General features: G+C 47.3%; 1 protein-coding gene across 1 annotated transcript in view; it reads left to right on the top strand.

Annotated features, from left to right (window-relative positions):
- PAX5 (paired box 5) overlaps positions 1–23,583 on the top strand; it is a 184,603-nt gene that overhangs the window by 7,751 nt on the left and 153,269 nt on the right. Inside the window, exons 2-5 of the mRNA XM_021691302.1 lie at positions 5,768–5,933; positions 11,179–11,376; positions 18,884–18,948; positions 22,654–22,782. Coding sequence (XP_021546977.1) covers positions 5,768–5,933; positions 11,179–11,376; positions 18,884–18,948; positions 22,654–22,782 — 558 coding nt within the window. The remainder of the gene's footprint in view (positions 1–5,767; positions 5,934–11,178; positions 11,377–18,883; positions 18,949–22,653; positions 22,783–23,583) is intronic.

The following is a 23,583-nucleotide window of genomic DNA, read 5'->3' as shown; positions in this document are numbered from 1 at the left end:
AGGGCCGGGAGGACTCCGGACTTCTGTAGCAGCGCAGTCAAGTTGGCAAAGTGCAGTGCTCCCAGGCAGGGCGAGTGGAACAACGCGCCTGGTTCCCCGGCCAGAGCACCTGGCACCGGGAATCCCGCCTGCAGCAACGGGTAGTGTAAGCTTCGAGCTGCAGCCTCTGGGGGGGCTCTGGCAGCAACATCTCAGCATGTTGGGAGAATCCTAGCTCAGACCTGAAGAGGGCTCCGGGACTGGCTAGAGGGCAGGAAGTTGTAGGGAGAGGTCAGTCTTAAGTCTAACACAGTGCCCCACACCCCATCCCCCGTGGTGCCTTTTTCAGCCATGGGGCTGATGAGGGCTAATGCTTGGAGGGAAATTGGGGCCCCAGCCAGTGTCTGTGTGCTTATATGTGTGGAGGAAGAGGCTGAGAGGTAAGCAAGGACACCAAGTTCAGAGCTCTAAAGGCGTCCTGTAGTGGAGTAGTGGGATTTTGAAAAATCAACGAAGTGGCAGTCCCTCAGCTGAGCTTAGAAGCTGCCAGTTCATACGGAGAGACCCTTATCAAGTCCTTCTCTTCAGGACACTTGCCACATGATGGCTTCTCCCCTTTAAAAAAAATCAAGAAGTCAGTTAGTCATAACAGGCGTCCTCCCTCCCCCTTTCTGAAAGCCGGGTCGTGTGTAGGAGACGGGAAGGGTCATTCTGGGCACCGGTGAGGCAGACTGGGCTGCCTGACCCACAGAGATCTACCAGTTCACCCTTTAGCACAGCCTCTGTGAGATGAGCGCTCCTCTCACGGTGAGTTAATGCCGGATTAGATTCGGAGATTTCAAGGAAATTCCAAGTGGAACGAATCGTGTTTCCCTTCTGCACGCTGCAGAGCTGGGCCGGAGCAAGGCGTCGCCAGGCTTTGGCGGCATCCAGCGGGGTGCCCAGCTCGGGTCGCCACGGTCGGCAGGTCAGGGAGTTGCTCCCGGACTGGAAGCTTACCCCAAGCCAGGTTCTCTTCAGACAGCCCAGGATCCTGCTTACCCAGCCGTGAGTCCCCTATTTAACAAAGGCAGCATAGACCCGGCTGGAGAGAAGGCAAGCTTCCCTGGCGAATATGTCGGTTTCTGCCCCGGAGGGCCGAGTGGCCTGGTAAGCAGGGAAATGCTGATCTAAGCCGCTGGGGCTGGTTGCGGGCAGGTCAGTTTCTCTTTGTGTCAATTTTCCGAATGCAAGGTAATCCACCAAAGCAGTGGGGAGATTTGCCCAGAGAAGCCGCTTGCACCGGTCCTACCCCAAACGATTCCTCACCATTTGGGGCCTGTGCCAAAACGGTTTCCAGTCCATGGTGACCCCAGCGCCCCTGGCAGCTGTCTCCTGGGCAGACTTGAGCCATGCTCCAGGGAGGATCTGTTCTCGCAGAGTGAGAGAGAAAACAAACGAGTTGGGGTCAATACTCTGAGAGGTGGACAAGCCTTTAGCTCAGCCAAGGAGCGAATGGGGGACAAAATGGGGAGGGCTGACTCCTGCACGTCTCTCCTCGCCAGCTGGAATCCGCAGACCCTCACTCACTGCCTCCTGCGCAGAGCCCGGAGCCCCAGGGGTCGCCGGACCCTTGGGGAGATAACATCAGAACCAGTGGTTTCCCGGCAGTGCATAAGGGTGGAGAAGGTGGTTCCTTCCAGGTGCCAGTTAGCCAACCGAAAATGCCTATGTCTCTGTCCCTCCTAGTCCCGGCCTTCATCTGCCCCCTCCTCAAGAAGTGCTCCCTCCTCCTCTTTTCAATCTTCCTGGCAGCCTGGTGGGGGCTGGGCCCCAGCCAGCCTACCTTTCAGAGCTGGCTTCTCTGGAAGTGCCCTTGGTTCTGACGCCTAAAGCTTTTTGCTTGTACAATGTAGGCCCACCCTGGGTCCCAATTTGTTGGCGATTGAGGGGGGTGCACAAGTAGACCCCGAGAGGTTGCTGGTGTAGTAGCGGCTCAGACCAAGTCCCACTTCCTCATCTTCCTGCCTGGCCCTGGTCAGTTTCTTCCCCCTACTTCCCTGGCCCCCACCCCTTTTGGAGCAGGACAGCTTCTATGCCGAGGTGATATTGGGGGAGGGGAAGGCACTGCTGGGAAATTGGCTTCTGTGTTCTCCTGCCCTTACTCCCTATTATAGATTCATCATTTTCATCAGCACAATGGCCTCCCACCACCTTTGCCTAGATGTTTCCTTCCCCTAGGCATGGTTTCCAGTTAAGCACTTTTATGGCCAGCCTCCTACCTGAGTGTCATCTAAACCCTTAGCAAAACCCATTGTACAGAGTATGATATTGAAGTCAGAGAGACAAAAAGACTGACAGGAAGTTCACATGGGCAAAGCTGGAGCTGGTTCTTGGGTCTTCCAGGATTCACAGAAGGGGAGAGGGCGGGACTCAAGATTCCAGAGAGAGGGCAGTGGACTGTCTGAGTGAGTACACACATGTGCAAGGCATTTTCTCTAGTTTAACTATATCTTTTCCCATGACATGACTGTCCATCTGTGTCAGCGCCTGTCTGTTGGTTTGAGCCTGTTAAGGAGATTTCATCCCTGTTCTTTCCCTGTGTCCCTGTTTGCGTGTCTGTGTGTCCCTTCATTTATCATCTCTGGTGCCACTAGGAGGGATTTCCATAACATTGTGGGGTTTTAGAGTTGGGTCTTCCCACTGAGTCAGCAGAGACCCTCTCCCCACAACATTTTGCCTAGCCATGGTCTTTGGGGTTTGGATAGGGTCCCTGGTGGGTAGTATGCCCTTATCAGGGCCTAAGGAGCTTCTGTTCAGGCCAGCCCTCAGAAACCAGAGCCACAAAGGCCTCAACGGTATCTTTAACCCTTTTCCCCCAACCCTCCGCCAAACCCTGCCCTGTGGAGGCGGGCCTGTGTTTCCCTTGTATCTGTGTGTCTGTTTCCTGGTCTTTGCCTTGATTTGTTTGTATCTGTCTCTGTGTCAGGCTCTCTGAAAATTCTACTTGGCCCTGAGAAGTGTAGCTGGGAACATGCACTCCTCAGGGGATGAACCCTCACCCAACTGGAGTCCATAGGAAGTAGAGGCTGGGACCTGGGTTCTCTGAGGAGATGCAGGGCTGGAGCCGGGGTCCCAGAAAACAAAGATTCCTCTCCACAGATGTCCTCTGTCTTCCAGATGCCCCTTTACTGGGCTTCCTCCATTTTCTCTTCTGGTCTTCTGGCCTCCCACTGTACACCACTCTCACCTTTCTTTTCTTTGACTATACTAGCCGATCCATTCCTTTCTCTCCTCTTCAGCCTTTCTAACCTGAGGCTTCCCTTCCACACTCTCTGTCCTTGCTGTCTGTTTCATTCAGTGTCCACGCTTTGCATCCTTTCCCTCGCTTTTCCTCTTTTCTTTGCCCATCCTGCCTCCCTCTCTCAGGCTTCAGGTTTTACTTCTTTCCAATCTCAGGGTAAGTGGGAGACATTGCCTTCTCAGACCAGGTAAATTACCTCCCCACCACCCTTGAAATGCTCTGTTGGATAGAACTGTGACTGAGGCAGAGAAGGCCCAGCTAAGTGAGTTTGGGAACCTTTCCAGGAAGTTGAGGGAGATGGGGGGCTCCCAGGTCATCCTGAGTCTGGTGTCAGGTATGGTTATATGGATCAGACTCCGGAAGAACATAGGTAGCCTTGTCTTTGTGGTTAAAAGTAGAGGGTTTGGGGACCTACTGTCACCTAGAGTGTCCAATCCTTGGGGTTTTTCCATGATGCAAATGGTCCCAAAAGCTCACAAATGTCCTGTAGGACTGCTCTTGGAATTTAAGTCCTCTGAAGGTTGCCACTGCGTTTTGGGCATGAAGTTTAAATTGCCAGGGGCATAGGGAACAAGGAATTGCAAATGGTTACAAGGCCTGGACTAATAGGTTATCTCAAAAGCGTGCTGGATGCTTTTAGCTTCTTTTTTGTCCTCTCAGATGAGCTTGTACCAATTTTGAATTTACTTTCTTCAATCCAGCCTGTTCTCTAAAGATCTGTACAATTCTTTTTTTATCAGGTGCTCCCAACCCCAGAACAAAGCCTTTCTAAGGCCCTTGACCAGGGGTGGCTGTCATCTTTCTGTTTTAGGTGAACTATGCGTTTTGTTTCTAATTGCAAAATCCTGTTTGGGATGTTTTCCTATTTCTTATGTCTGGGGTGTTTTAGAATGATCAAAACGGATTAAAGCTCATTTTGAAAATCAGAGAGAAATTCAGCTAAGATTTAGAATTAAGTACTGTCATTACCTATAAAATTGTGTTTTTCCTTGAAATCAGCCTGAGCTCAGAAATTTTGGGAAATATTCAGTTAGGACCCTCATGGAAAACTTCAGTGAATTGCTTTGGCAGTTTTAAGGAAATAGGTTATGTTATGGGTGTTTTCCCCTTTTATTTCAGATGTTCATAAACCTAGATAGTAGTAATTGAGTGCTGGGCAGGTAGCTGAGATGAGGTGGCTATTTTATGTTTTAGAATTGGAGTGTGTGTGTGTATGTGTGTGTGTGTGTGAGTAGGAGAGAGAGAGAGATGTCTGAGATGCCCTAGCTTCCCTGGTATAGTCTAATCCCAGGCAAGTCCCAGTTTAGATGGAGATTTCCCCATCATTGGCCTCTGAGCTGCCAGCAGTACTGGTAAATAAATGCTTGCACTTGGATTTTTGGCTTTTGACTTTCCTCAGCGATGTCAGTTAGTGGCTGATTAACAGCTACAAGGTCAATGATGTTGCTATCCTGGCTCACTCCGTGTTTACTGGTTTTGCTCTTCATTTACTTGGATCCCTGTTTCCCTCCAGATGGACTCTGATGTAAGAGAAGGGAGCTTATTGGGTGGAGAAGGTACCTTCCCAGGCTCCTTTTGCTTAAAATCCATCTCAGAGTGCTTGTAAAACCTGGGACTCGGAAGCCTTCTCCAGCTTCTTTATTTTCCCCCCAAACCAACTTGATGCTGCTTGTCAATTGCAAAATCACTTCAGAAATTCCAGGGAAACTCCTGTATAACAAATCCTGATGTGGTAGAGTGGAATGTGATCCTCTGACCCATTTCTTTTGTGTGCTCTGACGGTACAGTGGTCAAGTCTGCATGTCAGCCTCACCTTTTTTGTTTATTTTCCCCTTTATTGAGGGATGAGCCCCGTCTTTTTAAAGAAAAGGTTTTTTTTTTTTTTTTTTTTAAAGGCGTTGTTGGGTTTTTTTTTTATTATTTGCAAAAACTTATTTAAGCAAAAATTTTTAAGTCCTTAGCCCTTGAATCAGATTGCTGATTAAAAAAAAAAACAAAAAACAACCCATTTTTTTCCCCCTGAGATCTAGGTTTATTGGAGTAGTCTTTTTCACTTTTACAGATATTTGTTAAAAGGAAAAGAGTTTGTTTTTGAAAATCTCTTTACATTTGGGGTATTTTAAAACATACTTCTCCCCAGGATCTTCCTTAGACCTCAGCATCATGCATGTAATAAGTTATGTCTCTAGTGTAGATTGGGGTCTTTTACATATTCCGTTGTTAACAAAAAATTACAAGGCAGATGCTAGCAACTAAAGGAAACATAGTATGGGGATGCTTTTTATCAATAGCCCGGTTGACTGGCTGAAGATGGACAAAGGCAAAGGTTAATTTTTAAAAGCAAGATACTCGTGGAGCCTGCATGATCAGACTCCAGGCTCAAGATATCCAGCCTGCGGCCATTTCTGATCAAAGGGGCTCTGGGTGCTTGTAACAGCGCTTCTGGTACTATGTGACTGGTTCTAACCACCCTTTCCCTCGCCTTTTGTTTCTGATCTGTTTCAGGACATGGAGGAGTGAATCAGCTTGGGGGGGTTTTTGTGAATGGACGGCCACTCCCGGATGTAGTCCGCCAAAGGATAGTGGAACTTGCTCATCAAGGTGTCAGGCCGTGCGACATCTCAAGGCAGCTTCGAGTCAGCCATGGTTGTGTCAGCAAAATTCTTGGCAGGTAAAGGCAGGAGCTACAGGCTTCCCTTGATTTTTCAAATAACGACCTAAAACATGACCCAGCCGCTGTCCAATGTGCCTGCGTCATATTGAAAATCATGGTAGCACTTCGCTAACATGCATAGTACTTTGGAATTTGCGAATCCCTTTTAAGGCCATTCGATTCAAAGTAGCCCTGGGAAACTCCCCCTTTTCAAATGACATGTGGAATGGGGTGACTCAATCAGGAGGAATGACATGTTTTCTGACAGCCTGGTGAATTATTCCAAAGGACCCACGAGTAAGAGGTTCTTGGGAATTTCCCTTACACATCTTGGGTGAGCCCGGGACCTGAGCAGGCTAGGTGAAAAATCCACAAGTTATAAAATCACATTATCAAGTTCAATGTTTTATTTTAACGTTTTCAAAAAGCACATTCTTTTTTTAAATGTCAGCTGTCATTTTCAGTTTTGGGGTATCATCAACCTTCTTATGTTGGGCTGTAGTATTTTCCTCCTTATATGTTTCGTTTCCTTCATAGTGACAGGCATCCTAAGTGTATATTAGAGAGGAAAAACAAACAAACAAACAAACAGACACTAACTCTCAAATCTGACGTTTGAAAGTTGCCACTTGATCCGTCGATTTGCTGCCAGCAAAATACTAACGATGCCAATTCTCCCAGAGGACTAGATAGCCCAGCCTTCGAGTACTCCTGTTTATTTTCTCAGGAGAACCTCAGTATGATCCAGGGAAGCATGTTTTAAGATGAGGAAACAAATCTACAGAGGTCAAGTGACTGACCCAGGTCCATCCAGCCAGTCAGTCCTCTCGGACTGGGAGGAGGCCTCAAGGACTCTTAGACCATCGGCATCTCACCATATCCCAAAGCCAAAAGCACGGGTTTTTTTCTGGGCATGTGAAGTTGTTAGAGGTCTGCCCTAGCAGCCAGAGTATTCTCAGGTCTAGCTGTTCAGTGCTCTCTCAGGATTTTTCTCCCCAGGTCAGAAAACAACCTTGATCCTGTAGCTTGCATTATGATTTGAGAACAGTTGCCTGAAATAGAAAAAAAAATATTTGAAGTATGTCAGTTACATTGTGATTTTCTGCATGTTCTTTCCCTTTCATCTGCTGGAATTTAAGAAATTCTCTTAGATGGAGGGAATAGCAGTTTCTAACCTTGGGGAGCCGTACTGGAGGCCAAGGGAAGAAGTTTCAAGGCCAGGGGTCTAGCATCCCCTTTGGGGACCTTGATCCTTGTGTTTATTCCTTATCCCCTGCCCACCCCAGGTCACCTCGCAGCCGGGGAGGCTCTGGGCTCCACTCCTGTTTAGCACTTGGCAGCAAATGAGCCCCAGCCAGAGTTCAAGGAGGAAGGCTGGACATCAGCATGGTGTTCTCATTAGATGGTGGTTTTAGGCAGGAGGATGAGAGTGAGAATAAAAGAAGAAAAATAGAGGAGAAGGAGATGAAGAGAAAAGAGAATGATTGATTTTAAAACAGAGAATAGACTAGAATAGAGCAGTGAAGACCAGACAGAAGGAGAGAGAGAAGAGAGGAAAGAAATATTTTAGACTATCTCAGTGTCAGACTTTGAGAGCCAAGTGGATCTTAGCTATCTTCTTGGGAAGCCTCTTCATTGCACTGAGGGAGAGAGAGAGAAAAAAGAAGGCCTTTCCTTTGTTTTTGCTGAGACATTATTGTTGAGCCGACATCTTGCTTGCTGTTTGAAATCTTCTCAGGGCAAGATGCCGAGCCCTTCTCAGAGGGGACGTCCAGATGCTGAGTCCTCATGTTCTGGTGCCCGGGAGCCCTCCAGATCTCCCCTGGAGACTGAAGGGGACAAGGACCCTCCCAGGCCCAGCCGGCAGCCTCCCGAGGCCCAGAATAGATTTGTCACTAGGTAGAGTGGCACTCGGAAGTTATGAGCCGCTCCGGTGCCTGGCCGTTTAAGTTGTCAACAATAAATTGGAATTTCATAGCTCATTATTTTCATAACTAAGAACCACAGTGGACAAAATGTCACTCTAATTAGAACTGCCTTTTAAGAAACAAGTTCAGCCCTAAAACGTGTGACTGGGAATTTCTGAACTGGGGTTGTTCCATCCACTGACTTTTTTTTTGGTCACCGAAGAATTTGATGGGCGCATTTGGAGTGACAGATTATAGAGAGTGGTTGTGTGTGGTGGCCGTGGTTTTCAGAGGCTGCATGACAAGGCAGGCAGAGTCCCTGGGGCAGGCAGAGACCCCCATCATCTTGGGAAGGTGGCGGTTTGCCAGGAGTGTGGGCATTCAGTCCACAGAGCTCGAGGCTCAGGAGCCTGGTGGCATGTGAGGCCCATTTAAATCCACCCGGAAAGCCTGGTTGTTGTCTTCTTTCACTGGAGCCTGGTTGGGGGGGGGTTCAGACCGTTTGGAACTGGGTGGTATGTTACACAGTAATAAACACTCAGAGGATTTTAATCCGCAGCACGTGCTCTTTATGTTTTGCAAAGCTTTTTCTTACCCATTCTGCATTTCTGCCTGCGTCCTGTGAGGCAGGCTGGGCAGACATCCTCCCCTTATTATACAAATGGGGCAACAGAGGCCCAGAGACGCTAAGAGGTTTGGCCAAGGTCACACAGCTTGTTAGTGTCAGAGGCACGGACTACCACGCCCACTTCTTTACTCCCAAACTAGCGTGCCGTGTGTTGGTGGCGGCTGTCCGTCTGTTGTGTGTAAGCCAAGAGGCTGAGTGGTGGTTGTGCTGAGAGGGAAGAGCAATTCTTCAGTCCGATTCCTCACTTCACACGGTTGCCAACTGGGGTTTCCCCTGGGGTGTCAGGGTTGCCTTCTAAGGGCCTGGCTGATGGGTCAGTCAAAAGGCAGACAGAGGTCTCGTGTCAAGGCTGTGACCTGCTGTGGTTGGCCCTGCTCGGAGAGCCCTGGGTGCTGCCACCCCCAGTCAGACCAGCGGGACAGGGGCTGGGGGGAGGGGCAGCTCCCTCCCGCTGCTCTTGCTGCTGCTGCGGGAATATTGCCAGCTCATTCCACTAGTATGTTTTGAGTACTCAGCCCAGGTTTGTCTCTGTCTGTAACCTCTGCCCCAAGACAGTGCCTATAACTGGCACTCTGTGACTAGTGAGTGAGTGCAAAGATGCATGTGAACTGCCTGGTAAACGGGAAAGCTTTCTACAGTTGCAAGGGATCATCAACATCATCGTTGTTTTCATTTTTACAGTCGAAGCAGAAGTTTGCTCTAGTGGGAAGAAGACTGGGTTCAGAGTCAGATCTGAGAGCTGGGACTGGCTCTGACTTCCAGAAGGAAGTTGGGCAAGTCACTTACTCTTCTAATCATCAGTTTCCCCTTCCATAAATAAAACCCGCTGGCCTCTTAGGATTGATGCGAGGATCCAGATAATTTGAGGAAGAGCTCTGTATAAACTTTAGAGCACTGTGCCTAAATAAGGAGTTACTGTGTTGTTGATAGTAAGAAATGACTTTTTATTGTAAAATTGGAAGGATAATTGGAAGCTGCAGAGATTGCTGTGTGCCTTGATTTGGGTGCCTTTCTAACCTTCTGGCAAAATAACATTTTCTTGGATAGTTCTTAAAGCCTCTTTGCGATTAATTACAATTTTTCGGTCATTACAGAAAGAGGGAGGATAGGTTGAGTTTTTCCTTATGGTCCATATTTGTACATGACTCACTTTTCTCACTGAAAAACAGAATTTCCACTTCTGCATCACTGCTCCCAAATTATTTCATCTGTTTCTAGAATATCCACTAACTTGGCCCTAACTAGATTTACCCAGACTGAGAATTTCAACATCTCTTTAAATGTAACTAGTCATTGTTCTTGGGTAACACTTCCCATCCATCCATAGGAGAATCACCTCTTTCCCTTACCTGTTATAAACTCTTGGTTTATAGGTTGAAAAATTACCAGTGATGGGGGCGCCTGGCTGGCTCAGTCGGTGGAGTGTCCGACTCTTGATCTCAGGGTCTTGGGTCCTGGCCCCACGTTGGGTGCAGAGTTTACTTAAAAAAAAAATTAACAGTCATTTCTAAAATGTCTTCTTGGCTAAAGAAATTCTCAATAGCAAGATAATCTCCTTTGCAAGAGAAGTCAAGAATTTCTCTGTAAATGTTGAGAGACATCCAGTAAAGGCTCAGATTCAGAAAAGGAATCAAGTAATATTTTTTCCCCTGGAATGATCTTTCACGGCACTCTTCTCCCCGGTCTCGGTTTTACTGTAAAACCCTGACATCCTATTTGTGTTAACGAGGAAGAGCTGATAGCATGGAAATGTCCTTAGAAACAGCGATTTACCTCAGGGGAGTTCCCTGGAAGAGCTGCAGTGACTTGTGGTTGGCTTTTTTTTTATTGCTTGGGTTTTGACTTATATATATATTTCCAGTTAATTCTGGAATCCAACACTCCTTTTAGTTTTATACTAGGGTTATCATTTTAATCTTATGGCAAAAAAAAGGTTGCATTTTAGGGGACAGTTTCACAGAATGCAGATGGAATCTGCTAGGGGATGGGAGTGCTGGTAAATTAAAGGCAAAAGCCAACTTTCTGGGGGAAATTTTAGCTCGGGAGGCCGGGCCTCCATCCTGGTTTGGCCAGTGGGTCTTGTGTGATCCTGGACAAGCCATTTAACCTCTATGGATCTCTGTTTTATACCTACCAGTAGGGACCTATTCATTCATTTTTCTTTCATTTGTTCAAAATATTTATGTGCTTTAGAACTGTTGTGGGGATCAAATGGGAAAGCTGACTTGAAAGTTTTCTGTAAAGTGTAAAATGGTAGATGAATGTGATAGAGTGAATTAACTAATTAATGCATAGCATCCGGACCAGCACTGTCCGATAGAAATAGAATGTGAGCTGAGTTTGAAATTTAAAATTTCCTGGTAGTGTATTTAAAAAGGGGAAAATAAACAGGTAAAATGAATTTTATGTATCTTATTTAGCCCAGTAGATGAAAAGTGTGATCACTTCAGCATATAACCAATATAAAAATTATTAATGAGAGATTTTACGTTCTTTTTTTCTACTAAGTTTTGACAATCTGGTGTGTATTTTATGCTTATAGTGCACCTCAATTCAAATGAGCCATATTTCAAATGTTCAAAAGCCCCGTATGGCTAGTGGCTGCTAAACTGGACGGCACAGATCCAGATGGTTTCTGGACAGAGTAGCTATTTTGTGGCAAACATCCATTTTGCTGGTCCATTTTGCTGGTTCCTCATGGCTAAGCTCCTTTCTCCTTGGGTCCTAGGTATTATGAGACGGGGAGCATCAAGCCTGGGGTAATTGGAGGATCCAAACCAAAGGTCGCCACGCCCAAAGTGGTGGAAAAAATCGCTGAGTATAAACGCCAAAATCCCACCATGTTTGCCTGGGAGATCAGGGACCGGCTGCTGGCGGAACGGGTGTGTGACAATGACACGGTGCCCAGCGTCAGTTCCATCAACAGGTGAGGGGCTGGTGCCTGTGGGGGGGCTAGGGATCTGGGTGGAATGGGGTATCCTGGAGGCTCTGCGGGTGCTTTTCCTAAGGATCTGGTCTCTCCATTCATTAAGGCCCCTGAGGGGTTATCAGACAGGAGGGGGGCTAACAGGGCCTCAATAGATCTCTCTATCGCCTTTCTCGTCTTTCCAAAGTGGGCAGGAGTTCTAGGCCCAGGGAGGGAAGGCCATGTCAGTACCCAGGCTGCTTGAGATTTTTCTGAGCCCAGAATGATTTTTATCACTCACTTTCCCACCCGCCTCTGTGTGTGGAGAACTTAGCAGGGGATTGTCCTGATCGGGCCCCACAAATGTCACTTTCTTGTAAGCCCATGCTCAAAGTCTTAGCACTGGCCTATATCAGACCTTCCCAGGAAGAAAATCCCTGCCTTCCGTTTGGGCAGAGGTTGAGCCACTGAGTGTGGAAAACAGAGCCTGGACTTGAAGTTGGAGGATTTAGTTCCTTGTCCCAGCTCTGCCACAACCTCCAAGTGTGACCTTGACAAAGCTCTTCCTGTCTCTGAGAGCCCCAGACTTTGGAGGTTCTGATGTGGGTCTGTGATCACCAAGAGTGACATCCAGGACACTAAGATGCTGTGGAGTTAGGGGGCTGCCCCCTACCCAGTTGCCCTCAATCTCACCCATGGAGAGAAAAAACCAGAGAAATACCGTGAATACCAGGCATGGGATTATCCTGGGAGCTGCAGAGGCACTTTCTACTCTGCAGTCTGATCCAGGAAGTATCTAACGGAGCTCTCAGAGCTTTAAAAATTCCTGAAAGAAAGTTTTCTATTGTAGATGGTGCAGTCTCAACTCCATCTAAACCCACAGAGGTCAAGGATGAAGTTGTAAGATAAATAGAAATGATTGTTGTCTAAACTCCACAAAGAGAAGAGAAGCCAGCAGACCGAAAACTTGACCAGTTCCCATTTCTCCAAGATCACAGGCGACCCTTGTCAGTGCAGAGCCTACTTGGGCATAGGAGACCCCTCGCCTCTGGCAGAAAGAGGTGGTTAGACCAGAATGTCTCAGAGATCCCTTCTGGGCCTGCTGGTTGTTCCTTCTGTGGTGACTCAAATGCGCAGAGTCACTGTGTCAGTGTCTGTGTTGATGTTTTGAGTCCTGCTATTTCATTACCGTTAGCCTGTTTTCTTTCTCTCAGCAAATCTTTACCTTGGCCCAGACATCATGCAAGGTGCTGAGAAGAGAGAGGGAATTGGGCACACTGTCTCTTAGTCTCTGTTCTAGAGGGCCTCCTTGTCTAGGACAGGATTCTGGTGCGGATTAGAAGTCTGGTGAGCCCAAATTAGCTGAGGAGGTAGCAACTATTGTGGTGGGTTTGGGGGGCAGAGAATACTCCTGTTCTTTTTCTGGATCATGAGGGGCTCCAATGTGCTTTGTGAGGCCCCTGCTTCTGGCTCATTGCAGGATTTCCATCACGCAAAGCAACGTGACTTTTTCCCTATGAGCAATGCAGCAGCAGAAGCCTGCTCTGCAAAGAAACTTGTGCCAAACCTGTGGTCAGGCTTTGGGGGCCCACGGATTTCCCCGTGTAGGGTGTACATGTAATTGGTGGTTTGAAAGATAACTTTAGGTTGCCCGTGGGGGTCCCAAACTCTAATGCCTGTTGTGGCCAGGCAGTGAAGCGGGCCAGGTGTGAGGTGATAGGGAAAGGTTGGGTCTGCGGCAAACAGACAGCACAGCAGTATTGAAGGGGCAGGGCCTTCTCAGCACCAGCTGAATGCTGCCAGGAAAGCAGGCCCAGGATTTGCCAGAATCTTTCCACTCTTAAAGGGAATCTGGAAACTAGGATTAGTGTGTGCATGTATCTATGTATCTGTGTATATAAAACCTCCATGTTTTTAAATGGGGGTGACTAATTTCAGTGAAAAAAAATGCCTTACAGGACAAGCATAACTCATTTGCAGGGCTCCAGCCCTTCTGTAATACAAGGATGAAAATTATTTTATGATGAATTTATTTTAATGGACTTTAGAAAAATATAACTAGAACACCAAGCCAGTCAGTATGAACTTTATGGACTATCCCTCCCCTTTACGGTAAAGAACTAGTGTTGCCTCATAAAAGAAGTCTATTTAAGTCAAAAAGTAAGTTACTTGAAAGGAACAGATGAAATAAATAGAGCACATAGCTTGGCAGAGGGGGTGAAGGCTGTAAGGGGTACTTGAATGAGTGTCTAGGGAAACCGTGGAGCAGCTGATGCTTTGTGCTTGGAGCTTTTCTGTGCAGCTCTGCCTGCTGGCTGCTCGTGGCTGGGGCCGTGGCCGGCCTCAGGGCCTCCTGCGTCCCCAGCGGGGGCTGTACCTCTGAGGTGTTTTCACACCTGTGGTCTCCTACAGCCCTTGAGGCTTAACTCTGTTCTGTGGCAGGTAAAGAAACTGAGGCCCAGAAGGGGAGAGCAGAGGGATGATGATTTTGAGGTGGAGCTGGGAGTTGAGCCTAGGTTCCCTGATGGTAAGAAGAGGGCCTGTCTCTTTGCACTGCCCTGGAGGACTCTGCCAGTGACAGGACTGAGGATCTGACAGAAGAGAGGCAGGGGGGAGTAAAACAGTCATTCCTACTCCATCTCTGTGCACTTTGCAGCTTTTATGCTTTGCAGCCTGTCTGTAGCTCCCTCGGGGACCCGTAGCCCTCTCCTGCGCACCCCTCTGGGGGCTCTTCTCTGGGAGCACACTCTGGCTCCTTACTCCATTCCTCACCCAGAGCTCTTTGTGGTCTTTAGCCAACCAACCCAGCAGTGCAGATAGACAGGGTGCGGGACACTGTCTGTTGCTGCCTGCCCGCCCCCCACTGCCCGAGAAAGCCTGAGCCATCCCAGCATGCAGTTCTATTTTCCATACGAAGGCAAAGCTGCTGCACTGCGTTCAAATGGATGCAGTTTCGAAAGAACCGTCTTGCAAATATCCATAGATTCCTCTCCCAGCCCCTGCCTCCCTTGGGGGCAACTTCTCACGATTCCCTTATTTCAAACAGCTAAGGAGGGAGTGGTGACTGGATTGGTAGCTATTCCGGGGGCCACAGTGTCATCTCCAGTGTCCACCCCCACAAGTGTATGCCTTCCTGCTGTCTTCTGGGAGACCAGCCCGGGAATCCCTGACCCACATGGAGTTAAGTGCCATCGCACCTGTTGTGCTGAGCGTGTGGGAGATTTCCTGGGACACAAGCCAAGTGTCTTGTTATTCTGTGGCTTCCGAAGGAGAAGGAAGCGCTGGGATGCTGCCGAAGCTGCACCAAGGATTTTTAGAATCCATCCTGAGTGTCCGTTGGAGGGGACTGTCCGAGAGCTGACAGAGACAGGTGGAATGGAGCCTGCCTTCTGTTTGAGACCTGTGGCTCTAAATCAGGGGCCAAGTGGTGGGCACCGTGGGTGGCATTCCCAGTTAGAAGGACAGTTCTCTTTAGCACCGATTGGTTGTTATCATGTGAGAATGTGGGGTCAACATGGCTAGGTGTTCAGATTTTTCAAGGGAAGCTACAAATCCATGTATTTATGTAAAAGCTCCCACCTTGCAAATATTGGCAACTAATTCAAATGAAAACAAGTAACCGTGCAAGCCAAATAAAGCTTGTTCAGGGATGGACGTGGCCTGGGGGACGATAGTTGTAAACTCTACTCTTCCTCTGAACTTGGGCAGCAAGACTTCTGAGATTGTTTACCCATTCCCTCTTTCTTCTCCACCTCAGTTGCTGGCCTGGGTGTCCCCTGTGGGTCCTCTCCCAGTATGGTCCAGTTGAACCCTTGGTTGTGGATTCTTTCTTTCTTTCTTAAAGATTTTATTTATCTATTTGACAGACAGAGATCACAAGTAGGCAGACAGGCAGGCAGAGGGAGAGGGAGAAGCAGGCTCCCTGCTGAGCATGGAGCCCGATGTGGGGCTCGATCTCAGGACCCTGGGATCATGACCTGAGCTGAAGGCAGACGCCCAACCAACTGAGCCACCCAGGCACCCCTGGTTGTGGATTCTTAGCACAGCTGATGGCCCGAGATTCTTAGTGCCCAGTGGCAGTTTGATCAGTTCTGTAGATATGGGGATCTCTTCAGCCTTGTCTTCCTATTTCTTTTTTAAAGGCACCATGATTTTCTCTTTCAGTGTAATTGTGTATGGAGGGCGGTGGGGGGAATGTGTCTGAGAAGACCTAGCCTTTCAAAGAAGTGAGGGTGATGTTGAAATCGGATCCTTACAAATGCCTGTAATACCTGAAGTCCCTGGGACGTTAGTCCTTCAGTTTCTAAATGGATTTGGAATCCAATATTTCCTGTAGGAAATATTTAGCAGGGGGATCACTTCCTTTGAATGTGGTCCAAAGGAAAGTGCTTAGGCATGGAACCTGGAAGTCTGGGCTGACCTGCTGTGTGACCCTGGCAAGTCACTGGAGCACTCTGAGCTTTGGTTTCCCCATTTGGAGGAACTGGTTGATTGCTGAACTTTCTTCCCTGTTGGACGATCTAGGATGTTCACATGGCACCCAGGGTCATGCTCATGCTCAGCAACGTAGAGGTTAGACATTTTAGTGTTAAGTGCCAGTTAGCCAGGCTGTCTCTGGTTTAGAAAAGGTCTGGAGTGTGACTCTTATTGTGACAAGTCTTGATGATTGCTTGTTAATTTTAAATTTTTAAAGAACTGCTATGATTCAATTAGTCTTGTTCTTCCCACTACCATTTCTTCTCAGCGGAAGATAATGCTCTTTGTTCTTTTTTTGGCAGCTGCTGCAAGCAGATGGGCAAAATCTCTATCCCTGGGGACAGCTTTGGCGGGTTCCCTATATTTTGGTCTCGCCTATAAAGGACAACCGCACTACAGCCTTAAAATAGGGTGTGGGGATGGCTGCTTTCCCCTCCCCAACTCCCAGGGGGGATCCCATGTGTTTTTAAGGCATTCGTGGAAAATACTAACCTTTTAAGGTTGAAGCTGGTCTTTAGTCGTTATGAAGATACTACTGAAAATAACAGCTAACATTCATAGAGAATTTACTATGCAGTAGCCACTATTCTAAATTATTAATTAGTTTAATTCTCATAATAACCCTAGGAGGTAGGAATGATTCTAGAACCACTTTGCAGATGAAGAAACTGAGGCACAGAGAGGTTAAGTAATTTACTCAAGGCCATGCAGCTGGCAAGTTGGAAAACTGGGATTCAACCTCTGATTCTGGAGCCTGTGTATTTATTTATTTATATAATTTTTTTAAAAAAGATTTTATTTATCCTTTGGCGGGGAAGGACAGAGGCAGAGGGAGAAGCAGGCTCCCCGCTGAGCAGGGTGCCTGATGCAGGACTCGATCCCAGGACCTTGGGATCATGACCTGAGCTCAAGACAGACGCTTAAACGACTGAGCCACCCAGGCACCCCGTGGAGCCTGTGTATTTAATCAATATGCTGCAGCTGCCTCTTGATGATTTATAACAATTGATAATGTCTTACCAAACGATTTATAAATATTTTAAAAGAAAAATAAGGAAAATATAATTGTCTTTGTTTGCTTAAATTTAATGGCCAGACAATACTTTGAAAAGTTAGGACTTTATGCTGAAAGTAATGGGAAATAGTTCTGATATATTTTACCATATTTTTGTATATACATAAACCGTAACATAGATAAACTATATTTACATCTGGTATATCCATATATTCATATCAAGCCATATCTCTGTAGACAAACACACATATATCCACAGAGAAGGTGACATACACAAAAATACAAAAATTAGGTCAGATTCTAGCTTAATTCCAGGTGGTTCCAAAAGACTACCTCATTCCCAGGTCCTTGTGAATATGCTCCACGTTTGCTGAGTTAAAATAAGCACTCCGAATATTGGAGAAAACAAACACCGAATGCATTTGATGCAACACTTACACCGACTCGTAGAAAAGGGCAAAGGACCCTGGAGGCTCAAGGGGCCTGGACTCCAGAGGACCCCGTGGTTGGGCTGTGGTATGAAGGGAAATGTCCGTTCCAGGCTCTCAGCCGAGCATGCTGAGCAGCCTGGGTGCCCACCACTGAGCTGTGAGATCGTGGGGAGCAGAGGCCATAACCCAGTGAGGGCATCCTCACTGCTCTCCATTTGTACAGGCTGGAGACCCAGTGCAGCTTGCAACTTGGACTTCCCGAGATAATGGTCTGGAATGTGAAAAAGCCTCTCCTATGGCACTGAGTGAAGAGAGCAGGATACAAACTGTGTACATGGTTTAATCCTGATTTTGCTAACAGAAAATGGATATTTCCTAATATGCATAGGAATGTTAGCATAAAGGAAATACACTGAAATGTGATTTTTAGATGTCTTCTTTATATTTATTGTCCTAAAAGTCTGCAATGAGCACAAATTGCTTTTATAATTAAGAAGAATTCTAGTAAGTGTTCTTTTAAAAGGTAATAGTTGGAGGGTGGAGTAGAACTTTTCCAAAGAAGCTGAACATTGTATTACCACCCACCCTTCTCCCAAATGCCAGGGAAGGAACTTTCTTGTGGACCCCACAAGGCTTCTGGCCTGGCCAGGTTGGTTACTCTATGACACGCAGGGCTTGGGGTCTCATGGAGACCCATATGAGTGTGTTGTTCCAGAAAGAAATTTACAGCCTAAGCTTCCCAGAGCCCAGGGTTCTGCAGAGGAACATCGGAGCCAGCAGGTGCAGAGGGAAGACAGTACCGCTGTTACCCCTTTTATACAGTGGGATTTTCTGGAAGATTTTTCCTCCCAAAAGAGGATTTAATCACTTAAAGCAAGTAGTGTGGTCTGTTCCAACTCCCTCGTCATATTGAGGCCCACAACGGAATGGACTTGCCCAGGGTCACAATCAAGTTCATCATATAGAACTAGAGCAAGGTCTCTGGAAAGACAAGCCAGGACACCCCTGGCTCCTGGCCCTGTTGGAGCGTAACCATGAGATTTTGTACAAGGCAGCTTTGGAGGGTTCCTTGTAGCAAAGCCAAGCCAGCACTTTAAACCCTTTTTAGTTTGAGAGCAACACACATCCGCTTCTTTGATCATTTTTAACAGGTGGGGATGTGACTCCTCATGTGGCTCTCTAAGGCAGAGAAACCAGAGCATGTGGGCCCCAGGGAACACAGAGTCACCTGGTTCAGTCATTCTGCTGAGAAGGGGCAGAGGTCTGGGGAAGGGAAGAAACTCTCTAACGTCACTCAGGGAGTTCTTTATGGTGCTGGAGCTGCTCCAGAGAAAAAGATGCCCATTCATAACACTAACATATCATCCTTTTTCTACGGAAGAGGCACTTAAATCCCAGACAGGGGTGCAAGTTATCCAAAGACACCCAGGGAGGTAGGGGCTGAGTTGGGTAACTCTTCTAACCCCCTAACTCCCAGTCTAGGGTATAACCTCCCTCCTCCTCTGCCCAGCTTGATAAGGCTTTTCTGGTTGTCCGTGCATAGCTAGTTGAGATATCTTCTCGATGATGGTAAATAGCCATTATTTTCTTTCCCAACTGTCCACAGGATCATCCGGACGAAAGTACAGCAACCACCCAACCAGCCGGTCCCAGCTTCCAGTCACAGCATAGGTAAGAAGAACTTTTAAAAAAAATTTAAAAATCTAATGGGTTCCAAATAGTCTAAAGAACTTTTAATCATTCTTATGGACAGATAATTCTGCATAAAACACTTCGGCACACGTACTAATGCGCCTTCTTTGTCATTCTCCAAGGGCTGAACCTGGTAAATGAATTTTATAAATACTGCTAAAAGGTTTTGAATTTTACTGATTATTATGATAAATAGCTTTCACCATGAGACAGAAAATTGAAATCTAAGCCAAAAAAAAAAAAAATCCACTAATGGGGGTCTATAGAATGTCAGATAATTAAAGTAATAAATCAAGAAAGGGATACTTATTCATAACATTTTCTGCATCATTAGTCAGTAAGTAGTTTTGAATGTGTTTTTTTCTTCTATTAACCAGCCCTTCCACAATTCTTTGTGCACTTGCAGTCTTGAGTGAAGATGTGGCAAAACTTCCCAAACTTTCTCTCTTTCTCTCTCTCTCCCCCTCTCTCGCTTCGATCTCATGTACTCCATGAATTGTTGAGGGCTGCAGTGGGGTTTTTGACACTCACGGGGAATAGTCTGAGCAAGGGCCACTTGTAAGCGTGGGGGTCCTATTTCTTACTATTGAAGAATTCGGAAGTTTCCGTGCCTTTCCCTTCCCCGCAAAGACTGTGAGATGTCAGTGACATGTGTCTATTTAAGACACATTATTTCGCCACTTGGGATAAAGGAAACACCTCTGGGGGGAAGGCTATTCTATAAGAAAGTGGTGGCCATTCAGGAAGCCTCTGACAGTCCCTGTCACTGTCATTTAATAATACGTCAGACTGTCTAATGTTTCCACATCTTTGTCACTCCCTCTTTAACTGCAAACTTGAACTCCCCGTGGTGATGCGGGATGGGCAGACGCCAGGCTTATACTTCCAGCTTTGCCATTAACTCATCCGGTGAACTGTGTAAGTCCCTTTGCTTCTCTGAGCCTTAGTTTCCCCATTTGTGGACTGAGGTGCACAAACTAGGTGCTCCCTGAGGTTTCTGGTCCTCCATGTTTGCCTCTTTGGATAAAGGTAAGAGAGAATTCCTCCCTACCATAAAATAATTCTTTTTTTAAAAAATATTTTATTTATTTGAGAGAGAGAGAATGAGAGACAGAGAGCATGAGAGGGAGGAGGGTCAGAGGGTGAAGCGGACTCCCCGCCGAGCAGGGAGCCCGATGCGGGACTCGATCCCGGGACTCCAGGATCATGACCTGAGCCGAAGGCAGTCGCTTAACCCACTGAGCCACCCAGGTGCCAAAATAATTATATAAGACTGATGAATCACAGACCTGTACCCCTGAAACAAATAATACATTATATGGTAACTAATTGAATTTAAATTAAAAGAAATAAATAGTTCTTTAGTAGTCCATTCAAAAAGTGTTTGCTAAGCCCTTGCTTTGCAAGAGACTAGTATTTTAAAGGAGGCAGGACCTAATCCCCATTCTCCAGGGCTTCTCAGTCTAATGGGGGAATGCAACTAAGAGAAGTTTGCAAAACACTGAGCTCAGGCTCAAGAAGAAAGTAGAGGGTACTGTGTGAGCCAAAGGAAGGAAACTACCAGCTCTGTTGAGCTGGGCTGAAGAGGGTTGAGGAGGGTTCCTGGGGAAATGTTTATGGCTGAGATTTCACTTGTAACTTTAACTATTTCAGATCACGGAACAATGAATATCAGACTAAGAGTAACTTATACTATTCTTTCAGTTGGGTTAGAAGAACAATTCTACTTGTAGGTCAGCAGAATGCTTTGTTTTGTTTCAGAAATTTTTATAAAAAACCTATCTTACATGTGTACAGCCCCTTATAGTTTACAAATTTATCGAGGGCAGAGGAAACGGAAGTTGAGAGATTAAATAACTAGCCCAAGGGCACCCTGCTCATAAGTGGTGGAGCCAGAATTGGAATTTGGGTCTTTTGAGTCTAGTGCAATCACAAAATATCATTGGCTCTGTCAGCGACATGGTGAGCCTTGGTCATACGTGGTTGTTGTTTTTTAAAGTACCAAATGACTTGTGATCTTCTTCCTCTGTTCTTTGCACCTTAATACAGAAAAGGTTGTGAGATTTGCATAAATCTATTTTGAGGCGCTTCTTCTGGTGAAGGAAAAGAGAAGTTAACGATTTCTACTTCTGTGTCTCCTAAGGAAGATCTAAAAATCTAACTCAAATATGAGAAGAAAGGCACTGTTCCCTCTAGGTCTGTAGAAGTAAGAGCTGGATATGCTCCAAGGAAAGCACCAAACAGCTTCTCACGCAATCACCACCATTTCTTGTAATTTTCTACACTTTAGAGCCAAAGGCGGCTCCACCTGCCTCCAGCTAGTTATAGCCCAAGGAAATGTGTCTGAGATTGGTTTGTAGGCTTTAATGAACCAAGAAAGAATTCCCACAGCCCAGAAATGGAAATTCAGCTGGATAGCTCCCGAGGACCCTGACGACTGACTGGTCTTTCCCTTGGAGTCTGGGGTTAGGAGTTAATGTGAAACTTGCACAAAACCTCCCCTCCCCCGTGCTTATCCTTCGGGATGTAGAGACCTGGCCTCAGTCACAATAAGTCACTAACCCCAGCCCCCACATTTCCAGACAGGGGAAATCTAGACTTCAAGTCTAGACCCGAGGCTAAGTCCTAGTGCTCCTGCTAACTGGCTAGATGACGTTGAGCAAATCCCTTCACCTTGTGAAGCCTTATTTATCAAATGAGGTAAATAATAGCACTTTAGGTTGTTGCAACCATCAAATAGAAAAACACTGCACTAATGTGAAGCATAGGATTGTTTTTCATGATTCCTTAACGAGGAACAGGTTACTCTAGGGGTTCAGACTTGAGCTTCTGAGTTCTGTGGCCTTGGGCAAGTCACTTACCTTTCTCTGAGCTTTGGTTTCCTTATCTTTCCAATGAGATAATAACATTGCCTCCCTTATAAGATTGTTCTTAGAATTAAATAAAACAATGCCTCAGTAATGCCTGGCACAGAGTAAGTTCTCAGAAAACGTTAGTTATCATTATTATGTATATCAATATATATGATGTATGCACTATATATATTCTATTATATATCATATCATTATTACATAATTAATATTAAATATTAAAATCCAGGTAAACTGGAAGGAGAAAAGACAGTGAGGAACTATAAAAAGAAGGAACGGTTTGCCATTTGGAGTTTTGTTGGCTGAGTGTATGAGTGTGCAGGTATTTATGTCTGCATGGATGGGCAGATATGTAGCAAGGAATGAACCTGCTTAATGAGTAGTCTAGGTCTTTTTTTTAAGCACTGGCTGGTGGTGGGCCCCGGCTCCCCTCTCTCTCTCTTCTCCATTCCCCTGCTTCCTGCATCCTTGGACAGGCTGGGATTTGAGCTAGTGCCCTTCTGACACTGTCCCGTACTCCCTTCTGCACCGCCAGTCCTCCTAGCTGCCCATCCTCTCCCTCTCACCACCCCCAGCAGTAGGAAACCTGGGCAGACGGCCCCTGAGGGCAGTTCGCATCGCCCAGGTGTAGGGGCTGCCAGAGGGTGAGTGTCCTCAGCACACACTCGCCGTGTCCCGCACTCCCCAGCTCCGCAGGCAGGCAGGCAGTCGCACGCATCAGCCCGGTGCAGGGCGAGTGCCTTTGTTTGGCCCGAAGCGCCCGCCCCGCACAGCCCTCCTGCCGGGCCCTGACCGCCCCTCTCCCTCTGCGCAGTGTCCACGGGCTCCGTGACGCAGGTGTCGTCGGTGAGCACGGACTCGGCCGGCTCCTCGTACTCCATCAGCGGCATCCTGGGCATCACATCCCCCAGCGCCGACACCAACAAGCGCAAGAGAGATGAAGGTAAGAGATGCCCACGCAGCCCTGTCCGGGATGAACCTGACGGGCTCTGTTGTGGGGCGGATCAGTCAGGGGTGGAAGCGAAGATGCCCACTGAGCACGCCGAGCCCCTGAGTCCCCAGGCGGGGTGGACACACGGAGGGGCTGAGGGCTCTAGGAGAAGCAGGCAGGCTGCTGGCTGGGACTGGCGGTTTCTCACTGGCCTGCCCTCATCTTCACCTCGGGTGGAGGCAAGTGGGCCTGGCAGAACCCTCGTGCCCGAGCTTTGTGGTGTGTAAGAGGACCCGTATGCAGATCTGATGCCTGAGGGCAGGGTGTGCAGGGTGTGAGCAAATGGTCGTCCCCTCTGCAGGGGGAGACCGGGAGGAGAGGGGGTGCTGCGTGCCCTGCAGTGAGAGGTCAGCAGGTGGGTTCTAGAAGGGCTGTGCACAGTCTCCCAGAAGGCCTCCAGCAGTGGTGAGGGTGGGGGCTTTGAGGAAGTGAATCATTTCATCTCTGCCCTTGGGCCTGGAAGGAAGGAGTACAGAGGCCTCCTGGGGATTACCAAGATGACAATCTTCCCAGTTGGTTTTTCTCAGCCCCTGTGTGCGCCTGCTGCCTGGTTCTCTGGAGCTGGCCATCTCCGTCCCGGACATGGGCCCACCTTCACCCGGCTCTCCGTGGCCTGGATGGGCTGCCAGTGTGGCTGACTCCTGGGAGTCTGTAAGACCTTAGTCAGGAAAGGAAAAAAAAAAAAAAACGCCTATGGTCTAGGGCCTGAGAGCCGTGTGACCGAAATCTTGATTCAGTTATTCTGTTCCTCAG

Source organism: Neomonachus schauinslandi, chromosome 13, assembly GCF_002201575.2.
Source record: "Neomonachus schauinslandi chromosome 13, ASM220157v2, whole genome shotgun sequence".
NCBI classification, from domain to species: Eukaryota; Metazoa; Chordata; class Mammalia; order Carnivora; family Phocidae; genus Neomonachus; species Neomonachus schauinslandi.
This window is presented reverse-complemented; position numbering and strand designations above follow the sequence as displayed.